Here is a 25673-nt window from a genome sequence, read left to right as displayed (position 1 = left end):
ACGTTCTTGTCTCAAAATTTCATAATCCCTGACGGACTCCTCTTGTTCATAAGCTGCACCATTATGATCCACTCAACCATTGTTTGGTGGCGGATTAACCAATCGATCAAAGCGTGTATTGAGCATTGCAATGCTTTCATAGTCACTGCAATACGGTATTGGTTCCCGCAAGCTTCTTGTCAATGTCGTCATTAATAGTTTGTCGATAATCATCCAACAACATTGTGAGTTCTTCCCTCAAAATACACTCATGTGCATTCGATGCTTCTCCTACCATGGTTAGTCGAAGATAGAGAACAACGAAAGATAAATTATCCCTATCGACTACTAGGTGATGGAGGTGGAGTCACACATTCTCATGCGTCTGACCACGCTCTTGCAAGTGTTCTTACCAATCATCGTAGTTGGCACAACCGGTGGATGGTTCGTGATACCTTATCGGATGCGAGTAAGGTAGTTGTAAGGGGAGAAACCGTTCTGATCGAGAAAATGTGTAGGTTGGACAGGTAATATTTAGTAGCAAGGAATAGCAATTAATTAAATTAGATTAGCAAAGCTGAATAAATATCCACAGCACTCGTCACAGTTGCTGGCCCGATCACATTTCTAGAACTAGCTCAAGCAAGCCGAAGATTATATCAGACACAAGCACAATGGAACAAAATTCGCAATGCAAACTAATTCTCTCTTTTTTTAATTCTCTTTTTTTTGTTTCTTCTCTTTTTGCACTCTTTGCTTTCTTTTTTTTCACTCTTTGCTTCTTACTTTTTTTTAATGTGACACAAACTTAAAACTCTTCTACTAACTTTTCCAAGTCGAAAGAGGTATATGCGTCACCAACCTCTCTCTCTGAACTTTGGCTACCTCTGTTTCAGCCATGGTGGTCGCATCCGAGAAGGTGAGCGACTCTGACTAAGTGGTCGGATCCGAAAAAGGTGGGCGAATCCAACTAGGTGGTCATGACGACTAGGTGAGCGGACCCGAGCGGGTGGTCGAGTACCTGGTCGGACCCCGAGTGGGTGGTCGGAGTGACTGGTCGAAACCTCGAGTGGGTGGTTGGAGTAACTAATAGTCGAACCCGAGTAGATGGTCGACTCGACTAGTGGTCGAACCTAAGTAGATTGTCGAATTCAAGTAGGTGATCGAACACAACTAGTGGTCGAACCTGAGTTGATGGTCGAACCCGACTAGTGGTCGAAGCGGAGTATTCTCGACTAAAGCAAACAAGGGCAAATCGAGATACATGACGACTAAGACAGCAAAGACTCGACACTAGAAACTAGAACACGATGACTCGACCAGCAACAAAGACACCGACGATGGACTCAAACTCAACAATGTGAAAACTAAAAACAAAATTGCGAAAAGCTCAAAGTGGTTTGGTCCAGAACGGTGATGTAGCACCTTATTCCTTCAATTTTGACTAAACTATAAGGAATATTTAGTCGAGCATAGATCCATTAGAAAGGGCTCGACATAAGGTTTCCAACAAGTCTAAAAATGTCTAAAATGAACTTTGTATGAGAGAGTTATGCCTGTTTTACTGACATACGGTATTTAGACTCGACCACGACCACGACTTCGACCAGAGCTCAGCCTCGAGTCCAAATAGACTTGACCTTCAAGGAGTGACATCTGGGTAATATTGTAGTGCTTCTCTCATGTTCCTAAGAAAAAAATCACAAGAATATAGTAGTAATCCATCCAAAAAAAACCTGAACAGCAGGAAACGAATTTACTTGGTGGTCTAATTATCGTACACATATTTTTGTAATTGAACCTAAAGTAATTGTGCTTGAAGGGGAAGGAGGCATTGATCCGACATGAGGGTGGGTAGGGAAACATGTATACTGAAACTGATGTATACTGACGAACGCCACGGCCTCGCGTTACCCTTCTTTCTATTGACAAACAATGGATCATTTAATTGGTAGCTCATCAACAAAAACCAAAACAATGGATATCATTGCTCAGTTTCCACAATGGATCCAATTTTTGTGATCTGTTTGTAGCATTTTGACAGAAAAGGAAGTGCTTAACAAAATCTGATCCACATGAATACGAGTTGGTGATAATCTAGAAAATAGCGTGCTATATGACCGGTCGCCAAATATGATTAGTGATGGGTTGGTTTATTGATCTTGCGGATGGTGCTAGGATCTTCTTGATTTTTTCTGGTTTTCCATGGATGCAAACCCATTTGCACAAGTGAAATCATATATCTTCGGGGAAAATAGATGAAGCTTTACGAACATATGTGCTGCTTGGAAGAAATATATTAGCAGTACTGAGTCATAACAGCATCTACATTAGTGTACGCTGCATCGAGCCTCTGCGTACATCTTCTCAAGAAAAGTTTTTTGCATTGGAAACATTTTTCCCCATAGCTGATGCTTTCCAGGAGAAGGGTCAACCTGAAGAAATAGCCAACAATGTCAGCCATCCTGCATTTTATCAAGTACACCCAAATACAGTACGATGGTGAAATATTAGTCCAAAAGTTGAAATTTTCACTTTCTAAGTGATTATGGTGATCTCTTATAAGTTACAGCTAGGTAATAGATGAGAACAATTTGTCAGCTTGTCAATGAGATATGGATGATCATGTTAAATGAGGCTAGAACGATGAGAACAAAAATAGCAAGGTTTCTATCTTGTAGTTCCTTATACATACCTGATACAACTATGGGCCATTGTCATTATACCCAGCAATCAACAACGATACTCCAAATGGTCTTACACCACTAAAACAAACGAGGTCATAAGTAAATATATTGGTATCACCATAAGCACCAAACCATAGAGGCTAGTATGTGGTTTTTAACATGATGGTGTAGATCTCAGTAATATCTTTTACTTTTAACTTCAGGTTAAGCCGTCGAGATGACGTTAAGTGAATCAATAAATGCAAATGGATACTAAATCTTATTATAGCCCATATTTGATGTATGACAGTGGCCGACTTACTTTGATACTGAAGAACTTCCAATCATGAACGGCTTATTCTACCCCATTATTGAAAATCCAATAACTGGATCGCACACAGATCACTCAGGTCCCATATAATGTTATGAAGAGACTGCAATACATTGTGGTAACAGACAATTAAAGCATTTCTAAGCAATTAAATTAACACAATCAATGCCAGGTAAGGTAACACATGCAATTGACAAAATTCTACATGTAGCATATCAAGGTGTCCAATTCCCACCAGATCAATTCGATCAGTCGTAATCTCAGTCCAACAGAGTCCAATTGTTGGTAGTAGGGGTATCGACATTAGTACCATCAAAGTTGGTACCATCAATACAGAGCACAAGTGACGCAATCAACAGAAACACAATATAAGAAGAATTTAGTAATCCGATTCCAAATTTTTCTTATTTTACTGTAGCTTTTGTATTTTATGCAGAGTCTCTCTTGGATGCTCGAGGGTTCATTTCATCATTGCCATGGTTATCACCTTCGGTAGTCGCTTAGTTTAAACCATGGCCCTTTCTTATGGGAATTAAATCAGGACCTTGATGGATGAGGATTTGTTTAGCTTCAATATACATGTGAAGTGATTGTATGGATAAGCTTAATAGATGTGAAATTATACTGAAGTATGAGAACATGCTTTTCTTTTAAAATTGCAGATCACTCTTCAAATAATTTATCTGCAGAGCCAAAATTCATCTTTATTTGTGTTAAATGCTAATTGGTCTAGACCTTGTCATATAAAAAATGTTTCTATTAAGCTTGGAAGATATGATCTTTTCTATCTTATGACTAAAATCAAATTGGAATGGCACTCAAATCAACCAAGCATTTGTTTTCTGCTATCCCAATTCTTACATTAGAAGTCACACATACACGAAGCACAAGCTCTATGTAGCAAAATTATCAGCCCAAGAATAATCACACGACAATTAAAAAGGAACAGGATGAGAATTGAGGCTATAATTGCATAGCTTGTAGGAGGTGGTGTGTGGGCGTGCAGCCAGATACATTGGTTGAATATGAAGCTGAAACCTGGGCAAAATTACGCAATCCTGCAAATAAAATAAAGGAAATGAATTATTGGGGATCTCAAAATGAATCCAACTTAAATTTAGTAGGGTACAAATCAAAATACGCACAATAAACTGGTCACCGCAGATCCAGTCTTTGCATTATCTGACAGATCGGTCACCACAGATGCAGTCTTTGCATTATCTCTAGCTTTACCCAATTATATAATTTCCAGACATGAACAATGAACAGATAACTAAAAACATATGCCATTCCACATCTGAATAAGAAAATATACAGTAACCTGTACCTGTGTTACAAAATAAAACTTTTTTATGCAATCGTAGCCAGGGCATTTTTCAGAATTTAAAGGGTATAAAATGGAAAGAGGGATGATTCTTAAATTTTAGATAGAGTAGTGTATGATCTGCTATGATCTAGACCTGATGCAGAACATATAATACTGGGAAAGTGCTTACCACTTCAGAGGAGCTAAGGGTAATGACACAAAACAATTAAGGATAACCACTTACATAAGCTCTTATTATATCAGTTAGGTTGAATTAGGTTACTTCTACTGCTACTTCCAACAGGAAAGTGCAATTGCAAAAGTAGAGATCTGGATGCAAAATGTAGCTAACTTACCCACATCGGAAGCTCATCACATGGACATGAATTGACAACAGCTTCAAAAAAGAAAAGAGAAAGAAGAATAATGAGTGATCCCGCATTGGCCTACCAATCTTCTGACCAAAAGGCAGCAATGGCCGCATCATTGAGCTTCACGAAATGGAATTGCATATCTAGTTCAGGAAAAGAAAATAGCCTCTTAATGGTATAGATTACCAACAGTTCCATTTGCCTCCGGTATACTAAACCAGAATTCTTTCTCAAATCTAATTGCACTTATAAACCATCACTCAAAAACATTAAATTCCAAATATAACAGGCACAGAAATCACCTCATCCAAGATAATCTGCTCACACCGTACCGTGTGCAAGAGGTGACTCACCCCTTGACTGGCTGCCTAATTCATCGCTCAATTCTTCAAAATCCTCGTTCTCCTCACCACAGTCCTTTTAACCCCTTCTCTTTCCCTTGGCCTTCTTGCTACCCCACTTCTTGCTCTGCTGCTTAGCCTGCTTCTCCGTGTGCTGGGCATCAGGTCCGTAATACTTTCAAGTGCACCTTCATCTTGCTGGGGTAAAACAATCTTGGGTGGCATAATGTGCTTCCGGTAGTCCGCCTCGATGGTGAAGTAGGTGGTGAGGTAGTCCGCCTCGATGGTGAAGTAGGTGGTGATAACGAAGTCGTAGTTGTCGAAATCGAACTTCTGTGTGCCGCGCTTAGCGCCGCGGTGCAGCAGCACGCGCACGCTGCCTTTGGCGGTATGCCGCTCGATCTCCTGAACCCACTAGATGACGGCCACCACCGAGTAGATGATCACGTTCACCCCACCAGCCGCATCGGCGGGCCATGCGGCGCCGAGGAGGCAGCCGCCCGCTAGCCTGGGGGCCGGAGCTGGCGCGTGGTGACGAAGAGCGAGATGGCCTGGATGGTCTTCCCCATCCCCATCTCGTCGGCGAGGATACCATCGCGCGTGGGGAAGGCCTCCTACGCGAGCGCCCACGCTAGCCACTCCTTCTGGAAGCGCAGCGGCGGGAGCACCACCTCCGGGACCGGCTCGGCCGTCGGCACGGACCCCGCCGCAGCCTCCGGGGACTCCGAGGCCTCGCCGTCAACGTCCGCCACCATGCGCCTGTCGAGCCATTTATCGTTGGCAACCTCACACTCCTCCCACAGCAGGGGTAGCGCGTCCTCGTCCCTCGCCTTCTTACCCTTCCTCGCCCTCCAATTGCGCGGCCGATAGGGCAGCGGCGGCGGCGGCGCCGCCACGGCTCGGTTCCTCGGCGGCCTAGGTAGCTCGTGATCTTCGGCGGCTGGGGGCAGGTCGCAAGCGGATGGGTACTCAGCAGCAGGGCCAAGGGCCCAAGTCCGCCATCGGCCACGTTGACCAGGCCGTGGGCGCCGCGCGTCCAGAACCCAAACCGTAGAATCGCCATCGAGAGAGAGAAGAGTAGGACGCGACAGGCTTCGGCGGATTCCTTGGAAGGCGCGACGGCTGACCCTTCTCTAATCCGACGGCGCACGCTCAATAGATAACGTGGATAGCATCAGAAAGCTGAAACGCGCCGGGCATCGGTAAACAGAGAAAAAAATTGTGATTAAATCTCCTCAATTTTTCTGAATCCTAAATAGTGAGTTGCTACATACTTAGCGCGGAGTCGCACTGGTGGAAGAGAAAAAAATTGTCAGTAATTCTCCTTTCAACTCTACTGAATTTTATAAATGATATTTTTATAAGCTGAACGATGAGAAGTAGATGAGGAGAGAAACGTGAGTTGATTGTAAAATTTGAGGGATGATATATTGTTCAAGTGAACTCAAGTGCTCAACTTGAACCGCCTCAGACGTTTTTCTTGCTATCCTCTCCTCTAGTGTATAGATCCGAGTCCTAATGCCCAAATATTTTTTAGCTCTACTTTTTCATATATAATAGTGCAGGTGTAAAAAAACCTAAGACAAAAAATAGAAGAATAATTGTATGTTGTGACCGCAAATGAAAATGGAATATATTTTTTCAAAGCGGGGATACCCTTTTCATTATGTAATAAACGGAAACAAATTGCTAAAAAAATGGAATATATTTAAAACTGGATGCCACCATTGTCCCCAAAGTTATCATCACTAGCTAGTCGCCCATTTAGCTCTCAGCAATTAATTTCGCCCCTTATCTCACCATCCATATGGTCAAACTGCTTGGATGAGCGTGGGCACAAACTAAATTTGCAACCTTTTCTTCTTTTATTTTCAACATGTACATGAATTTTCACAAATAGAAAGTAAAAAAACATGTATATACCCAACATATACAACAAACCGACTCATGTTTAAAGGGAAAAAAAGAGAATCCAACACTAACATCAATAACTGCACAACGAAGCATAGACCCCGTAAAACACACCTACTTCTTTGCGTCACCTTTCACAACACCTTCATTTCCAGCCAGCATCATGTACTTGTCCTTCCTCGTCAGCCCGGTGAGCTCGAACCCAAGTGCCTCGCCGAGCACGCTCTGCACACGGTTGGCCGCTTGGATGCTGTGGCCGTGTCCGCCCACCTCGCCCTCCGCCGGAGCGGTGACCACGGGCTCCAGGAACTCGACACGGTACTCCGGCCGCGAGTTCATCATGAAGTAGAAGGGGTCCAGCCACTTGGCTGCCGGCTTCGTGGACGTGCCGTAGAACACGTCGACGCGCGTCTCGAGCGCAACTGGGGTCACCTCGTTTGTTAGCTCAGCGAACAGAGGGCTGAACCGGAGCAGGTAGGGCTCGCGGCAGGTTGTGCCCTCAGGGCACACAACGAGGTCGCCGCGCGCCAGCAGCGCCTCCATGCGCCGCCGGTCCTCGTTGCGGTCCCGTGTCAGCCGCGCCGTGTGGATCGGCGCGATCAGCTCGGAGACCCGGCTCACGCTGTACGTGACGGCGGTCACGGGCTTGTTCAGCCCGGCAGCGACGGTGATCGGGTCCAGGAGAGTGCGATGGTTGCAAACGTAGAGGCGCCCGCCTGCTTGGTTCTTCTTCGTGGCGTTCGGTGACGGGCTAGCGACAAGGCGGGAGCGCATGCCGGTGAGTGCGGCTAGTGGGATAGAGACGCGGTAGGGTAGGAGGCCGAATGCGACGCTGCGGAAGACGGCGAGGAAGATGCCCCAGGGAAGGTAGATGTACATCGCTACCGCGGCGAAGAACGTCGGCCTGAAGGCAAGGCGGCCGTCGTGAAAGACCAACTGCTTGGGGTACTTGTCCCTCGGCAAGGGCTGCCACCACGACTTCTTGTCGGCTTCACTTAGGGCGTAGGTCTCCTGTAGTCAGATTGTACTGTTAGTGTACGCTTCACCAAAAAGATGAAGCATACTGCGTACGAGCGTCATAGTATACATACGGCTGTACGCCATTTATAATTTGCATGGAATAAATACAGTGGCACGTATAAAACATTTAATCTCTAGAACATTCTACACTCATATCATGCATTTTATTACTCCTGGAGTCTGGATTATATATTACATAAGACATATAGTTCCATACTTTCGTTTTCACCTGACTCAACTAAGAGATGCAATTTGCTAAAAAAATCCATCAGAATAATCCTAAAATAGTCCAGGTGTACCAGCAACATACTTGCTTTTATTTATTAAGATCTAGGGTCTAGTATATCCTTGCTTGATTACCTAACTTACATTAACTCCACACGACACATGCATGAACGTAGGTAGGTAATCGTTGCCACCAAACTTCAACTAAGAAGAGCATGCATGTCTCACAGTAGTTGCGTGAAATTATCCTGGGTGCTCAAAGTTCAAACCAAACACTGCCTACTGCAGATATTCCTTTCAGCAAGCCATCTCCAAAGTCCAGTTTAGCAAATCTTCCCCTGATTGGCACTTGCACTTGGAATCAGTTTATACTAGTGTTGACATCAGGCGAGTGCACCCAAGCACATGCCTTGCGCCGGAGATAAATACCGTGACTACACAGAGGCACATGCTTTCTCAATTCATCGAACAAATTTGTGCAAAGCCGGCAACAGGATTTGAAACTTGATGGATATAGCTATACTTCTACGACTACGAGCATTTGAGACTATTAAGATGTGGTTTAAATGTATGTCTTATGTACTATAAAGGTACAATTTGCTTACAATAAATTGAACTTCCTCTTGTATGCATGTAGTACATACGAGGCACAATTGTTGTTCACAACCATATTAAAATAACTAAGCTGCTTGCTATGTGTTCTAGACAGGCCGGCCGGTGCCTAGTAAATAAATTCCTGGTTCCGTGATCCATATTCAGTACAGTAATTAAAGAGGTGCGAATATGAAACATTCCATCTAGTTTTTCACAACATTTGTTGAACCCTCTACGTGCAAAGAATGAGGACGTACCTAATATAATAAATACTTAATATCAGTGGATCACATGTACCCCTCGTAAGTACAAAGTTTTTTTTTGCAGGAACAAACTGAGACGATATTTCTTTTTAAAAAAAATATGTCCATGTTATGGTCACTTAGAAATAAAATTGTCGTGTGTGTGTTATTAGTCCAACTCAAGGAGCACTTAAGTCCTAAACTATATATTCAAAGCGCAGAATAAAGTATTCTTATGGAATTTCCAAATTACCCTGATTGAATTAACCGGCATACATATAAGATGGTTCATTATCGCGTCCGTCTTAAAAAATACTAGCGCACCTTGTTATAATATTTTTTTGCGAATACCTTTTTTAGAATATAATATGGTTCTAAACTATGTAGTTCATTGATTGAAAATTATAACATTTCACCTATATCGATTATCGTTTGTCAGATGATCCTTCTATTGTTTCTGACTAGGTTGTGTAGAGTTCTAGTAGAAAAAATGATGATTAATATAAATCAACATTTATGTATAGTAGTAATAAACAAAATCTCACCTTGCAACAACGAGAAAACACGTGGTGCATCCTGCTGCCCGCCCCAAGAAGCCCCACAGCTCCATCACGTTTGCTCCTCATCTCGTCCATTTTCTCGAGTAAGGCTCCAACCCTCTCCATGCCCGCCTCCACATTCTCCAGGAACCCGACGTAACGCCCGGCCACTACTGTGACCTCCCTACCGACGACGGCACGGACGCCGAGGTACTCCTTGAGGAACCCCTCCACCATCACCCTTGGAAACTCCGCGGTCACTGCGACCACCGTGCCTGCCTTCTTAAAAGCCTCGAGACCCTCCATGGCCACCTCTCCCAGGAAGAACTTTGGCAGAACCGCCTTGGAAATCCTAATCACCTCCTTTTCTCTCAATCCGAAGAAGGACACCATGACCATGGCCTTGAGATGCAGATCACGACCTAGGAGGCAGAGGCACAGAAGAAGCGGGTATAGCAGCAGCAGGAGGAGACCACGGAGGAAGCTGCCGGCCTCGACAGCGACGAGCATGAAGTAAGGGAAGGTGGACAGCGGCGGCCTCAAGAGCCACCCCTCCACGTCGACCACTACCGTTATGTCCTGCAGCTTGTCTTGTGGTGGTGCGGCCGGATTTCTGGCCGTTGACGACGTTGTGCGGCGGTAGGGCCTCCCAGAGAGGCTTCGCCGGAGGATGCGGCGAAAGGAGAGGAAGGACCTGGGAAGGGCGGAAGGCTTCTTCACCATGGCTAGCTTTTACGTGAGGTGTTTCAGTGCTTGTCGCGTTTTGGTTTTGGTTTTGCTTGCGAGGCCTCGTTCGTGTACGAGACGCTACTTATAGGGAACGGTATCACTCGCCGAGAAGCGTTCCAAGTTTGACTAGTCCTCGTTGGGTGGGGTTAGGGGCGCGAATAGGAGAATACTTAGCCCCCCTGGTTGGATAATAAATATATACAGGCATGCCATGGTGTGTCAAGAAAGCGTATGTCACATGTCAAGGTAACAAAACCATGTGCGTGGTTTTCTATTTCAAAGCGATACCTACGCGTCGTGGGCGAACTCAAACACGTCCTAAAATATTCTAAATGCGCTAAGGTAGCATTTCTAGCAGGGGCAATCAAGTACTACAGAGGCTCAGATTATGCTGCAAATTAGGCCGATCTTACTTTCGAGACAGCATAAGACATCAGTCAAAATATATCATAAATAGTAGCTCATCAATATTGGTTGTATAAGAATTATTACTGAAAATATATTACTATCAGTTCTTAACCTCCTGTGCATAAAAAATGATTGAACTGTTAAGAATTAACACTAAAACCGAGTATCAGTACTGGTTTACACTAAAAACCGGTATTGATACTATCACTGTCAATTTTTAATTTGAACCGGCACTGATGAGAGAACTAGATACAAAATTTTCATTGAATTGACTTTTAACTCACCTCACGTCCGCTCATGGCTCGGTCTTATCTCCCCAATGCGTTCTATCCCCTCTCTCACTCACCTCCTATCTCTCTCTCCACCTTATCTCTTCCCTTGCAGTCGTTCTCCTCCTCCCCCACCAGCCTTTCTCTCCTTCATCCCCTCACCGACCTCCTCCTCTTAGCCTTTCCCACCAGCAACTCCGTCCCTTGAGAGATCCATGACAGAATCTAGCGGATCCGGTCATAGATCTCGCTAAAGTCGAAGATCCATGCAACAACAATGACGGGGAGCAAGAGGCGGCAAGCGGTGGTGAGTGGATGGATAAGGCAGGGGTCGCCTCGACGCTGTCGCAATCCTCACCACCACCCATTGTGCAGCGAAGCAACGGTCTCCTGCCGTGGTGGAGAGTTTACGCTGAGGTTGCCAGGCTCGGCGCCCTGTCCACTCGCCACATCCCTGTGAAGGGCATCTCACAGCAGCACCGCGTCGCACTCCCTGAACCTCGTCACCGGCTGGCTCATGCTCTTCGGCCCTTCCTCTCTGCCGTGTGTTCTGTGGTGATGGTCTTCGTGCCCCGCATTTTCTTTGTGCAGGACGGAGCAAGGGTACGCTGTGTATGCAAGTCACCGTGTGTGTTCATGGTAGTGTGTGTTGTGTATGCTCACCCCGTGTGTTACAGCCATGTGTGCTATGGTAGCGGCAGAGCTGTGGCATAGTAGTGGCGGTGGAGCACGCCTAGTGGTGGTAGCAGTCGAGCTAACTCATTTTTTTCGCCCCAGAACACTTATCATTGCCGGTTCTAGACCCGACAATGATAGATACTAATCAACAGTGCCAAGCAATCACTGTCGATTTTAAAATCAGCAGTGATAGGGTTTTAGAACCAACAGTGATCACTCTTTTTATGGTAGTGGAAGGACTCCTTCAGGCCCTAATATCTCGGTGGCCCTAGCATGAAACAAAAATTAGAGCCCCTAATAAAGAAAAATAATATTTATATTTCAATCGAAAACTAAATATAGGATACATTAGAAGTTTACCATATAGACATAAGGTGGAAGAAGTAGCAAGACATCTACTCATTTACTCTTTTTCCTTTTGTTACATCCAAACAAATGCTTTCGAGATGGCATATTACTACAAGACAACAAACATAACCATATAAGAATTAGATAAGGAATAAGAGCACTTGGAATGACCGGAAGGTGGAGACTTCAATTGTGGGATATTTTATAGTTGGAAAATGACCTAAAAGAGAAAATCAAATTATCTAGAGAAAATTAGCGCAAGGCTATAATTTTGATAATCAAAATAAACAACTAAGAAAAAACTTATCATAAAATCGCAAGTCGCAACCCGAAAGTTGCAATGGTAATTGGCAATCACCATCTTGCTTAGTGGTTCTGGTCTTCTCACTCTACAGCTCCACCTCCACTATGTAGACTCCAGTGACTAGTAAAGTTTTGAAGAGGTAAACTAGTGATCTATTTAACATTGAATCAAGCCTCAGGTAGGAAGGAGGGAGAAGTAGCACCCTGGATGTGACAACTAATTAACGGATTATGTAGAGGCATTGCAAATCAAAGTAATTGAAGCTGGGTAGGTTGAGAATACATAAAATCAAAATCTTCTCCTCCATTAATATTGGTGACATAAGGTAGAGAATGCGATGCGATTGTTATGGCATTCGATTTTGGGAAAGAGAGAAGATGAATTTAGAGGGGATTGGGGCACGACCTTATGAGCTACCTATCGTCTTGTTCGTCGGTTGCGACGTGACAAGTGAAGAGAGTACAAACAAGGGCATTAACTCTTTTTGTTGGGGTCTTGAGTTAGGCTACTCTTTGTATAGTTGCCTTTAGATATATACATTTACAGTGTTATATATATTATATACATATCTGGATCGAGTCCACTAACTTTTGAGAGCCCTGGGCCATTGCTCCTGCTGCCCTTACCCTGCACTTTCTTATTCTGCTAATAAATCGATGAAAGCACCGAAATAAAAGTAGATTGACATGCAAACAGCTGCAAGACTTGAGGTATGTATCATTTGCCAGCTACACATGCATCTAACAGGCCGTTTTCATAAGTACGGTATTGAATTTGAAGCGTCATTGTGCAAATCTGATTTTTTTTTTTTTATAAAATTGATCCGTACTTCATGTCGAGTGCAGAAACCCCAATTCTCCGGTTTCGGATAACCTCACAGCGCGCAGTTCCTTTTGACGTAACGAAACGCGGTAGGATGTATCACTTTTGCGGTTGACAGGGGCAAAGTATCCCAGTAGGGATGGGAATTCCAAGGAGGGCTGGCTACTCTACCTTAGTGTGGATGTCATACAGTTAGCATGCAGATGGATGGATGGCTGAACCATGTTATTTTGGTCGCCTAACGCAGCTAACTCATTCGGCCGGTGTCGTAACGTCGTCTCCCAGCTCTCGCCACAGCAGTCTGACTTCCGGTACGTGGAACCTTCCAAGCTTTCCTCTTCGATCACATGGCTTTAAAAATGTTCTAAATAGGAGTATATTACTGTGCAGCGAGGGCACCGCGTGCGTCTCTCTTCAGACCTTTAATTAAGGGACGAAATGGACATTTGGCAGCTTCTCCGAGTTCGAGTCTGAATGCGTTAAGGATCCACTAAGTCAACCACATAGTTATTGAAGCCGGACCGGCAATTTAACCAGCGAAGCATTCCTTTCGTAGTTACTCTCCGGTTACAAATATTATCATTTCTAACTTTTTTATGGTTTTTAACGTGCAACTTTAACTATTATTTTATATTAGAATTTTATTATAATATATAATAAAAGTATAATATTATAAAAATATTTTTTCAGACAAATCTACGTGTGTTATTTTTATGTTTATAAATTAAATATTTTAAGAGCTATTAATAATCAAATTTTAAAAGTTTGATCAAATTTTAATAAAAAAATAAGTATTTATAACCGGACTGAGTATATTAGTTATTCCGAATAGGTTGCCGGTTCATAACGTATTTAAAGATGTTAGGTTTCATGTCAACCACAACTAGCAAGTTAGGGTGGTGCTAGGGAACCTTTGCCCCCAACTGTGAAATTTTAGGTTGGACTCGGTACTAGTTTCAATAATTGAGATCAACTATACTGCACCAAATAAAAGTGCTTCTTCCTTCTTGGGTAATACTGTCAGTCTAGTGTAGTTTTTTATAGAGTTTGGTTGCTCGTATGAAGATGATTATAGATAGGACGATTTAGTTGGATGGATTGATTCTTAGATGGGTTGGTACAAATACGATGTTTAATTGACTATATATGATGATACATGTTTATGTTTGATTGGTTATATGAAATAGGAAAAATTTGTAGAAGCTTATGTTTGGTTGCTTGAATATGTGGAGATAAGATAACCTACTCTCTACTTGGGTGAGTTTACCTCTTCTATACAAGCACTTTGCAGCTTCCAAGTTACTATTTCTACCAAGCTACCTACCAGGCACAGCGCAAGTTGCAGATAGATCGATAGAGATCATACAGAGAAAAAAAAAAGACAAACAGAAAGATGTATCATGTAGTAGTCAGATACGCAGATGTACACCCTGTTTGCTTTCCTTTGCATTATTATTTCCTTTCCAAAATGATTTTTTAAAAAGGGTCTTTTTGACCCAGCCTTTTTTGGAGGCTTTTGCAGGAGCTGAGGTTCGACCCCAGCCTGCCAGCTCTTCCCTTGGAATTCCTTTCCATAATGATCTAATCTAATCGATGGAAAAAGGACTCCATCGATCTGCAGTTTTTCTCATGTTGCAATATTATGCATACATGGGCATGGTACTCCATCTAGAATTCTAGATACAAGATAGAGAACTTGAGCTACCATACCAATTGCATCCATCATTCTTTTCTCTCTCCTTGCTGTGCGCCGCATCCCGGAGTTGCGACATTGGTGACGAGAGGAGGCTGAAGGCGTGGGGCACACACGAAGAGTGGCTCCTTCCCGGGCCAGGCATGGCCGCGTTGCCCTGTAGCTTTGGCTTCCTGCCCGGCACTTGATGGGAAGTCGGTGGGCAGAGGGGAGGCTATGGGAGGCCGATGAGATGGTCGGGGAGGAGGACGTGGTGAGCATGGAGAGGCTACAGCGGGAGGTAGAGGATGCATTCAAGAGGCGGCGGCGGCGGCCTTGCTCTAGTGGTAGCGGGATTCCTATGGTGGCGGCGGCCTCCCTCTGGTGGCTGTGGACTTGCTCTGGTGCCAGCGGCAGGAAAATCTGACGGAGACAACATGCGGTGCTGGCCTGCGAGCTGGGCGAGACGCAAAAGGTTAGCGACTCACAAGGGATGGTGAGCAGCATGGCTAGGCACCAGTACGATTCCATCCTACACGACCTCGTTCGACCAAAATCGCCGCACAAGTCGGTACAGGATCTAGAGCGAGTATTCCAAGAATCGGTACAACCTTGTCCTAGACCAAATGATGCAATTCAAGAACCAAACACCGGATGTGCTTTAATCCAAGATGAGCTCATACATGTTTCAGATGATACAACAAATCAAACACTACCTACTATGTAAAGAGGTTAATTGCTGCTTTTTCCTGAAACAATGCTTTATTTCAAACATCTGCTAGTACTAGTGGCCTCTAAAACTGTGAAGTCTTGGGTTCCAGACTAAAAAGAAGAGAAGAGGGAGGAATACAGAGCAAATTGTCTTTACTAGCTAAGTGTCTGTGTATTGCAATAAAAACACAAATATTAGATGTAGTAAACACAAACTCAATATACGGAGATGTGAAATATGTCATAGGAGCGCTGCAGAACGAATACGTCACGAGCCTGTGTAGTTTAATTTTAGATAGGATTAAAAAAAGGAGGATATTTTCTGCTAATTTTTCTCCTAATTTATTCATTTATTTTCATTAGTAAAACGAGTCCCATATTCATAGCCGGTAATGAGGCGGAGAGGCTGAAGGACAAGGATGAATGGCAAAACTAGGTAAATTATTCAAATTTTAAGGGTTTTATTAGATGAAAGGAGAGTAGAAAGACAAGATGATGTGAGAATTAACTCGTGTTTTATATAGTAGAGAAAAAAGTGGCCAAACAAATTGATCATTGTATTCACACGCTATATTTTAAATAGGGAAAATCTAAATGGAGTACTCTCTATTTAGTCTTAAACCTAAAAATATAAATTTTTGGTTCCCTCACCTTTCCAATAAGGAAAGATGATCTTTGTATTTCCTTCTCATGCACCAAGTGCACATGAAAACTATCAAGGAATTTCTAGAAAAAAGTTACATCTATGAAGCGCAAAGTTACATTTGATAGTGTTATACTGTTACATTTGATATGTGTTGTTCCAGAATAAATTACCTCTAAGAGCAAGATGTAATATTGTAGTTAGTAGATGTCACTTGTAGTTTGTGGGTAGGCCCACTAATGGGTTAAAACCTAACCCAAAACCAACCCTGCCCACACTATAAAGGAGAAAGAACCTTACGGCTCTAGAAAACTAACCCAGCCCACATAAGAATGAACCTAACCCCACCCAACCCAAATAACAGCTTTAGAAACCAATCCAACTAGTATTTCCACACAAACCTACTCAACCTGAATCCCTGAAATGGGTTCAATCCATTTCTAGACTCATTTTCCACCCAATCTCAACTTTGGATCATGGCCTACCGTGCACGATAGCCCAATTTCCCAAATGCGGAAGTGCAAACAGTTCATCTAACCAAAAAAAAAAGAAAAAGAAATACAGTTTCCAATCATCCCCTCCCTGCTAGAGCGCTGCTCTTGTCCATGTTTCTCATAGTGCCACTATGAGCCAAGCCGCCACCCTACTGCTCTCCGGTCGCATCCACTTGCCGCAGATCTGAATGGAGGATTGGAGCACAGATGGTCTCATGTTATGGTTCAACACAATTTCTTCCTTGGTTGCATTTCAATGCCCTTATATCAAGCTACTACAATGGAGGCCAACACAGAGTGAGGGAGGGTGTGGATCCTCTTGAATCTAGGCAGCGTCCATGAGCTGGTGTGGTAGCTCCTTGTGCCCTCCATCTCCGTCAAGCTCTATGCCTCATCAAGTAGGTTGGCGTATTCACCACCGCTCCATCCAGTCCTCTACTGCCATCTACCCTATGCATCTCCTCCATATCATGCCATTTCTCTCTGGCATGCTCAACACGGTAGCGACATTGCCACCGGTCAGCCCTTCAGGGCCAGCCTCAAGAATAGGAACACGATGGTAGACCCAAGAATGGTTGAGCTAGGTGCATGTGAGCACAACATGATACGTGTAGGTACCGATCAATGACACCCACGGTTGGACAAAGTATTGTCAGAAGGGAATCCTCAATAATCGAGATTAGGATGGAGAAATGGAGCACGATGGTTGGCACTGTTGAGTATCCATGGAAGGGTAGCTAGCGATGGTGGACTTGGCTAACCCATGGGTTGTACCCAATGTAGGTGCTCATTTCATATTCGAAACAATCATACCCCAACCCATTTCTTTGCTAACCCATCCCAACCCAACCTGAGTGTACCACTAAACCCATTTGACCCATCCAAATAAACCCAAATCAGAATCTGACCGACAAAACCCGAATAAACCCAACATATAAGCAACTATTTGTTGGATGTAACATTGTGAGAAGATGTAATTTTGTAGTCCATGGATGTAACTTGCTAATAAAAAGATGCAACTTGGGGTTAGTAGGACATAGATTTGGGGTTGGATGATGTAACTTTTTTTTGATATAGATGTAACTCCTAAGCAGCTACAAGTAATTTCTTGAACTGCTTTTAGTTGGATGAAACACTAGATGAAACACTAGTATAAATATTGTATATTCCATTTATTTCATATATCTATAAAAGGTATATAGAGATCAACTACATCTTACTCGATACGGTGCTAGTCATGGTTGCCATGGAGTAAGGTATGGAGACGATATACTTGGAAGCTACTCGTCCCAAATATAGAATTTATCCCCTATTCGAGAAGGATTCCTAGATCTTCGGGAGTCTAATGATCTAAATAGGATACACCTAAGATATCTGAGTAGGATCACGCGCTAGGTTCCCCTGACTATATCAGGCGGGGAGAGTTGTATGTCCAAGGCAACGAATAGAACCAACGCACAATCACAAATCACAATCGAAGCACAAGCAAGCCATGCCTTCAGATCTCCGAATTCATGAAACCCTCAAGATTAGTCGAGTAGAAGACCAACACCCACCAAAGATCCATGGCAGAAGTAATCTCCTAGTCAACTAGATCTTAAGACTTAGACACACCAAAATCTGTCTAGTTCTTAGGATAAGATTCATCCACATCAACATTGTACTTTGTGATACAAGAATAATCAAGGCAAGATAGGACATAGGGCTATTACCCAACTCGGAGGCTTGAACTTGTGTAACTTTGTATCTCTGTTCACGGTATACATCATCGACTTCATAGGTATTCCTATTTTCATATCATAAAACAATAGGCAAGTCATGTACAAATCCTTGATAGCTATTGTCATCCATGGGGATATGAGAGAAGAAGTAAACATTAGGAGATATTGCACTTCCCAGCATGGAAGATTCAGATCTCGAGTCCTTCAGCGATTTCGGCCTTGACATCTACGTTTGACCAAAAAACTGCGAGAGATCAGTCAATCTCCGAAGGGAATCTAGGGTCAATCAACTTCTAAGCTAGTAGGCCAATGCGGTCTTTAAATAAATCCCATCAAGAGTTTGGGTCACCCGACCTCCCTACTAGCCCCTGCTACCAGAAACACAGGTTATCGAGGAATCGAGTGTTGTGACAAGAACATCCTGTAGGACAAGTCCCGATTTACCGAGTGATGATGGGTAGTATAAAACTATAATATATTAGTATTTTGTGCATTTCCAGATCCCCTAGGGTTTCCTTTATTCTCAGAGCATATGTCGATGATCGGGAAAGTAATTCCTAGATGTATGAAAACTGCCCGCAGGTACCAGAGTATCTCACAGATATGGAAATTTATCTCTAACGATATCGGAATCCTATTCAGGAGGAGTCCAAGAGACACATGGCGACCCCCATATATATATATATGCGGAGCCAGTGTACCCTACGGAGGACAAGTCCATTGAAGACCAACAAACAAGTCCTAAGCCTACATGAGCCTTAAGCCTTCTGTATTTGTGATCTACATTAATATCTCGATGAGACTACAAGTAAGGAGCTCTGGACTAGGTTTAGATCTATCTAGACTAACAAAAACCACCCATTGTACTACTGTCTCGAAGATCATACAAGATCATAGAACATAATGCTATTGTCCTTATGGAGGCCTAAACTTGTATAAATCTGTGTGTTCGTCATATGATTCGGCTACACGAAGTATCTTCTACATCCTTCACATATTTCTAAGATTGGTTATTCACAAATCATCAACACTAAGATAAATGTGTCTTCCTCGAATTCTTTCAATGGTGAGGAGGAGTATCACAAGGTAAATACCCTCGAAGTTAGAGATAAGGGAAACGGGGACAATCCCAATGCTCCTGTAACCCAACTATGAAGGAAGTCCCACCTACTCTTGCTGCACTAGTAGGGGGAGGAAACACAACTCCTGTCAGGGGAAATGACCACGTGGTCGCTCCAGTCCCCCCAACAGATCCTCTCACAATTGTTGGAGGCTTCATGACTCCGTTGGTTCCTCAAAACCTCTTTGGTTCATTCACCAAGCCCAATATACATCCCGATCAGCTCAACTGCTAGAACGAGCCAAGATTCTTCTCAACTCAATCCCTCCTAGAGGGTTGACAAACTCAGCTAATACCCAATGGATACAGGAGATGTCTAGATGTATCTATGGAACTCAACCGGTAGGCGAGACTCTACTAGTGAAAGGAGCAATACACCTTGAGTTAGTCAGCTTTCAAAAGATGTTCCAAGGCACGCACCTGAAAGAACTCCAATCCTACAAGATCCTTCCCGTCAGATTCCCATTGAGAAATCGAGGGACAATGCATGCCATGAAACATACAATAGACACATCAAGATGGGAGAGTGTGGAAAAACCTCATCAAGTACTCACCAGATTCCCAAGGTCCGGGCCCAACTATACTTTGGAGCGCAAGATGATCGGAGAAATCTTGTGGTCACTGGTTGTTAGGCTTTCACTCACAAGCTCAGATCTGTGCATTGGCTGTGTAGATTCCTACCCAGTTCAATCGAGAAATATAACAGAAATACTAAACCCCCTGGAGTTTCTCTCGATCTACTCTACAACTATCCTAGCTCTTGGAGGTGAAGAACAGGTCATGGCTAATTATCTTTCTACAACTCTAGAGCGTTCAGCTCGTTCGTAGTTGACCCACCTACCGTCCAATTTGATTGACTCTTGTGAACGACTCTACGACATCTTTTGTGCAAACTTCCAGGGAACATACAAATGCCTAGGAAAGGAGGATGATCTCCATCGCCTCTGTCAAAGACCCAAGGAGTCATTCTCGGAGTTCATCAAGAGATTCATGTTGGTGATAAGCCCTAGAGGCAATAACAGAGATGATTGTATCACATCTATATTTATGTATTTTTGAATAATATGTTATTTGGTTCCCTATATAATTATTACTTACATTGATTAGCAAGTATGTGATTGTTTGTGAAGCTCTTTGTTTTATTGTGATGCTATTCTAAAATGATCCCTAATCTTATATCATTCTTTGGAGTAATAAGGATTCATAGACTAGTACATGTATTGATTGATGATCATGCTTTACAGATCATAGATATAGAGATATCAAATCAATAATATGGACATATGTTAAAGAACTTGGTGTTGGATAGACTTACCTTGAGATACTGCTGTTAGAGTGCATTTTTGCAATTTGGTGATGCTTTAGGGATACATATATGCATACACGCTAATGTCCATAAGATATATATACATGCGAATAGATAATAAACAAAAGAAATAAAAATGAATAGAAGAGGGGAAAGGGAGAAATAAAAAGGGTGGCCTGGCCCAGGCTGACCTTTCTCTGCCCCTCTCTTGCTTCTGGTCTAGTACACATGGCCATTGTGGCCTTCTCTCTTAGGAGCCAAGGCGCCTTCCTCCTCTTTCTCTCAGTTGGGCCAGCCAGAGGCCCAGGCCCACCCTCCTCTCTTTTCTAAGGCATGGCCCAACTCCATTTCCCTTTCTCTCCCTTCTTGCCCTGACTGAGCCTAAGCCGAGGCCTCCATCTTCTTCCTCTCCTCTCTATGATCCCCATCATCTCTATCTTCACCCGAGCCACCATAGTTGCACCGCACCCTTTCACCAGTGGACCATCTGCCCCTCTTGTCCTCTATCTCTAATATGCGAAGCTCAATCTCACCCCCATCCCTAATCCCTAACAACTAAATCCTTATCCATCCCAATTGTATGCGAATCATGAAGATATTGGACTCCAATTCTTAATCAGCTTCAGGTTCATCTCTAACCCTAGCCAGGGCATATATATGGGGATGGAGGCCCTGCAAGGGGAGGAAATTAATCTATTATGGTGGCCAAAGCTCTATGTTCATTTTTTGTGTCATTTTGCCCTAGTTCTGTCGCTGCCACGTGAGCTCACCGTTGCCATGGCTCTACAAGGTGAATTGGGTTGTGGTGTATCACCTCTATCTTTCCCGTCTTCTTTTCTCTGATCATGTGGGAATCATCAATACTCTAGCCAGCCATATGCTATCACCGTCGAGATACCTCTGCCTTGGGTGCATGGTCTTTGGTTGTGCTGGTGTTGATATTGAGGTGTGTCCACTGTGGGTGCATGGACTTTGGCCATGTCAACGTTGAACGGTGCCTTTGTGTTACTCCGGTTGGTTTTGGGCCATCACCATCCAGATACCTCCTCCGTGGGTGCATGGTCTTTGGCCACGCCGGTGTTAAGCTTGAGGTGTGTCCATCGTGGGTGCATGGCCTTTGGCCACACCAACGTTGTACGATGCCTTCGTGTTACTCCAGCGTGTTACTCCAGCTAGTTTTGTGCCACTACCATTGTGTGAGATATGCTCCGGTGTGCATATGTCCGCTTGCGCCATTGAAGCCATGTGAGATATGCTTGAGCATGCGTGCGTATGTCCGTCATTGTTGAGGTGATATGTGTGAGCGTGTGCCGATGTATTGTGTCTGCTTTAACTGCTTTGTGTCGCCACCACGCTGCCGTCGATCCATGTGTGTATTTGCTGGCTGGCTCGCTTGTGCGCTTTGATGCTATCGTATTACTGATCATCGTGGAAGCATTGTTTGCTCTGAGCTCCGTGTCTGAGGTCTCCGCTGAGCTCCGAGTGGCCTAGGCTATCATTGAGACGTCCGCTCCAGCTTCTTGCTACTGTTGTTCTCTAGTGCTAGTTAGCAATGTCCTTCCTTTTCTGTTGAGTTGATAGGTATTGGCTGATGGCCATGGTGCCTCTATGCTGCTGATGTTGATGATGGTTATGTTGTTCTGTTGCCTGTGAATCTTGGAAATAGGAATACCTCTCGAGTTTATGATTACAACGAACTCCACTTTTGATGGGATCATGGCTGGTGGTGTTCTTTTAGCCTAAGAGCTTTGCTGCTGATCCTATTATCAGGGAAGGATGATGTTTTTGTTGTTCTATGGTGGCCTGAGGATGATCATATTCTCTTGGGCTCTGATGGTATTGATAGTAGGGTATGCTAAAGTTGTGGATGTTTGTGCATCGCAATGTGGTGTGGCTCTCCTGTGTTAAAGCCCTCTGACTACTTGTTGCTTATGTTGATGGCCAGAGTGATATGTTGCCTTCCCTATTGGGTTGAGATGGCTGATGATGATGTTTTGAGCCCTTCTCATGGGTTTGAGATTACAGTGATGCTTATTCCCTTTAATGGGTCGATAACGGCTATATGTTGCCTATTGGATAATATGTTAGCTTAGATATGTTGCCTAAGGTTGCCTCATTGCCGTGACCTATTATGCTAGGTCTGAGGTCGAGGGAGGGTTTAGTGTGGCTAAACCGATTGCTGGGCTCCCGAGTAATACTGGTTGTAGCTATACGAGACATCATGCCCCTAACCTTTCTCTCCCATCTTATATATATTGCCTAAGGCTGAGGCTGATGATTAGTGATCATACACATATACATGCTGAGGCTAATAGGTCGATGAAGCCCTGAGTTGTCTAAGGTCAATAATGAGACCAATCTTTCCTTTATTACTTAATGCTCACTTTGCTTTGTCTTTGATGCTTGTGACTATAGCTATGTAGGGCTCAGGAGATTGTTAGCAAGCGACCATCACAACAGCTTAATTGGTGGTTTCCATGAAGACAAATGTAATTGACCAGGGAGCTTCACGAAGCCCTGGGAACTAGAAGACATGATTGCCAGATATTAGTTAGACATATGTGTTGGCATGAGTTTAAGGAAACTTGTACTTTCTGGATTCAAATGGATTAATAAAGTAACATTGTTTCTGTTCATTTTGTTGTTCCTTTACTCACATACTATGATGTATACTGACATGCTCGTGATATATACATCTTAAGCGAAACACCTTTGAGGTTTGTTTCCCTCACGCGAAATAAATTGGCACACCAAGTGGGACCTGGTTCTCCTCCCATCTTTGCTATGCTTTGATGGTCATCTTGATGAACTCCAAAAGAGCTCTGCGAGGATATTATGTGTTGAAGTTGTGTGTTGAGAGCCTTGCAAAAACCTCTGCAGGACGGAGAGCCTTGCCAAAACCTCCGCAAGACGGAGAGCCTTGAAAAAACCCCCGCAAATGGGGATGTCTTCCAAAAAAACCTCCACCGAGGGGGTCGAGGACCACCTCTCCTATCTAGTCTTCGGCTTCGCTTCCGACACGTTGTCACCGGGCTTTAGACGGATCACCTCTGGAGCTGGGCAGCGGCTAATTACCTAAAGGGTCACAGACCACCTCCAGAGCTTGTCCCCATAGATTCCTGATGGACTTCGTTGGGTCAGAAATCTAGAACAAATTCGGAAAGAAGGCCCTACCAACACCGACCATGAGGAGTACGCGATTACCGAGAACGATGAGGTCACCACTGCTTCGCCCAACCCTCCTTAGTTACCATATGTGTCTACCACTACCAGATTCTCGAGGCCACCTGTCCCCAGGAAGGAACAAAGCTGGCTATGATCTATGCAAAGGCTCGGTACCTCAGTCATCCAAAAAACAAGCCATCACCTACGAAGGGGACAAAGAAACGCGGCACGAAGCCACGAAGGCACACAGACATGCGGTCACCTGCTCAAAGGATCCCCTTACACTTTGGCCCCAAAAGAGATACAATCAGCCCCCAAGCTCTAAATTATATTATTAACAACTCGTGCATCCAGAGGACGCGTACAAAGAAGCAACAGTACAAAGGCCTCTACTGAGGAGACAGACCCTGAAAGAGCAAACCAGGGGGATAAAGAGTACAAGGTGGCAAAAGGCAAATATGGCTCGCAACAGGGCCCAAGGCGAATGGCATGACAGGGATGTCCACATCTTCACCAGAAGCACCCCTGAAGACCACCTTCGCCTCCTACAGATCCCAGCAAGGGCCGCGCATGGAGCGCCGTATGCACCTCATCCGTGACCTGCCACCATGGAAGCTGATGCAGTAGCCGGCCCTCGAGCCATCGAAAGATGAAGAAGAAACCGAAGGAGCCACCGTGGGGCCTCCTCCCCCTTCTTCCTGGTCTCCTCCCTTGCCGCCGAAGCCTACTCCTCCTTGTCGCTCTCCCTCTGCGGGAGATCCCAATAGATCTCCTCATCGTCGTTGGAAATATCAATGATCTCGACAGGCGTGGTCTCCTGAACCAAGGGTTGAGCAGGGGTGGCAGGGAGCTGCCCACCCTGTGGGGATGAAAGAAGGATGCCCATTGGCGCCACCACCGGTAGCCGAGATGGCCCAGCCCCAGTAGAAGCAGTCAAGATCATCGACATTTCCAAAGAGGATAAGGAGGAAGACAATGCCATATTCAAAGTCAAGGTTGAGTGCTCACTCGTGGGCAGTAGTAAATCCAGCCGGATGACCCCAGCCATATCCCCGGGCCAAGCAGCCATGTACTCCCGGGAGATGAAGTGGAACCAATGCAGCGTCGCTCCATGGCATCCCTCATTAATCTCTGGGGACCCGTGGCCACATCCCGGTCATTCCACTGACACATGGCAGCATCCCACGACAACGCCTTATTTTCTTGCAAGAACGTCCCGTCACATTAATGACCTAGACTCCTTTCGGTGCATGCTAGGGGCATGGGCACAAAACCTTAAACGAACCCACACATTATCCAGTCAGAATGCACCAGTGACACATCCCATCCTACCATCATCAAACCAGCGAACATGGGGAGTCCCCCGATCCCACACGTAATCCCCCATTCTAACAAACTCAAATGGCAAGAACATCCATCACAGAAAAAGTTCGAAGAATCTAGATCGGCCTCGGCACAGACCTCGGGGCGCATCACCTCCACCAACGCCCCTCGGGTCCTGACATCGCATACACCAACTCCAATAGGCTCCCAAGCATGCCTCCTCTGCCAATACCTCTTCGGCCTTTGACTTCGACGCCGGCCACACCTCCGACCTCAGCATAAACTCCGGGGCTGTCGCCACCTCCAATGCACCATCAGCCTTGAGCTTTGCCATCAATGTCCATGGTTTCCACCGAAAAACTTCTCAGGGATAGGGAATGACCTTTGGGTGTTCCTGTTACTATACCAGACTGGAGTTGGTTTTCCTCTACATCC

The 25673-nt window shown here is 44.4% G+C and overlaps 1 protein-coding gene across 1 annotated transcript; it reads right to left on the bottom strand.

Annotated features, from left to right (window-relative positions):
* Window positions 1–6827: 6827 nt before the first annotated feature.
* Window positions 6828–10322, bottom strand: LOC133883900 (probable glycerol-3-phosphate acyltransferase 3). Its single transcript, XM_062323296.1, has 2 exons — window positions 9532–10322; window positions 6828–7916 (listed from the first exon to the last, which is right to left on the bottom strand). Exons 1-2 carry the CDS (start codon window positions 10246–10248, stop codon window positions 7020–7022), a joined length of 1614 nt encoding a protein of 537 aa, XP_062179280.1. The 5' UTR covers window positions 10249–10322; the 3' UTR covers window positions 6828–7019.
* Between the last annotated feature and the right edge of the window lie 15351 nt (window positions 10323–25673).

The sequence above is a fragment of the Phragmites australis genome, chromosome 11, assembly GCF_958298935.1.
Source record: "Phragmites australis chromosome 11, lpPhrAust1.1, whole genome shotgun sequence".
Taxonomy (NCBI): domain Eukaryota; kingdom Viridiplantae; phylum Streptophyta; class Magnoliopsida; order Poales; family Poaceae; genus Phragmites; species Phragmites australis.
Note: the sequence above shows the minus strand (reverse complement) of the source record. Positions and strands in the feature narration are given on the sequence as shown.

What these genes read in the sequence shown, in the direction of transcription:
- LOC133883900 (XM_062323296.1), bottom strand. Translation starts at nt 10,248, where the DNA reads ATGGTGAAGAAGCCTTCCGCCCTTCCCAGGTCCTTCCTCTCCTTTCGC. An exon ending in TGTTTTCTCGTTGTTGCAAG is followed by an intron (nt 7,917 to 9,531) that starts GTGAGATTTTGT and finishes ATCTGACTACAG; the next exon opens with GAGACCTACGCCCTAAGTGA.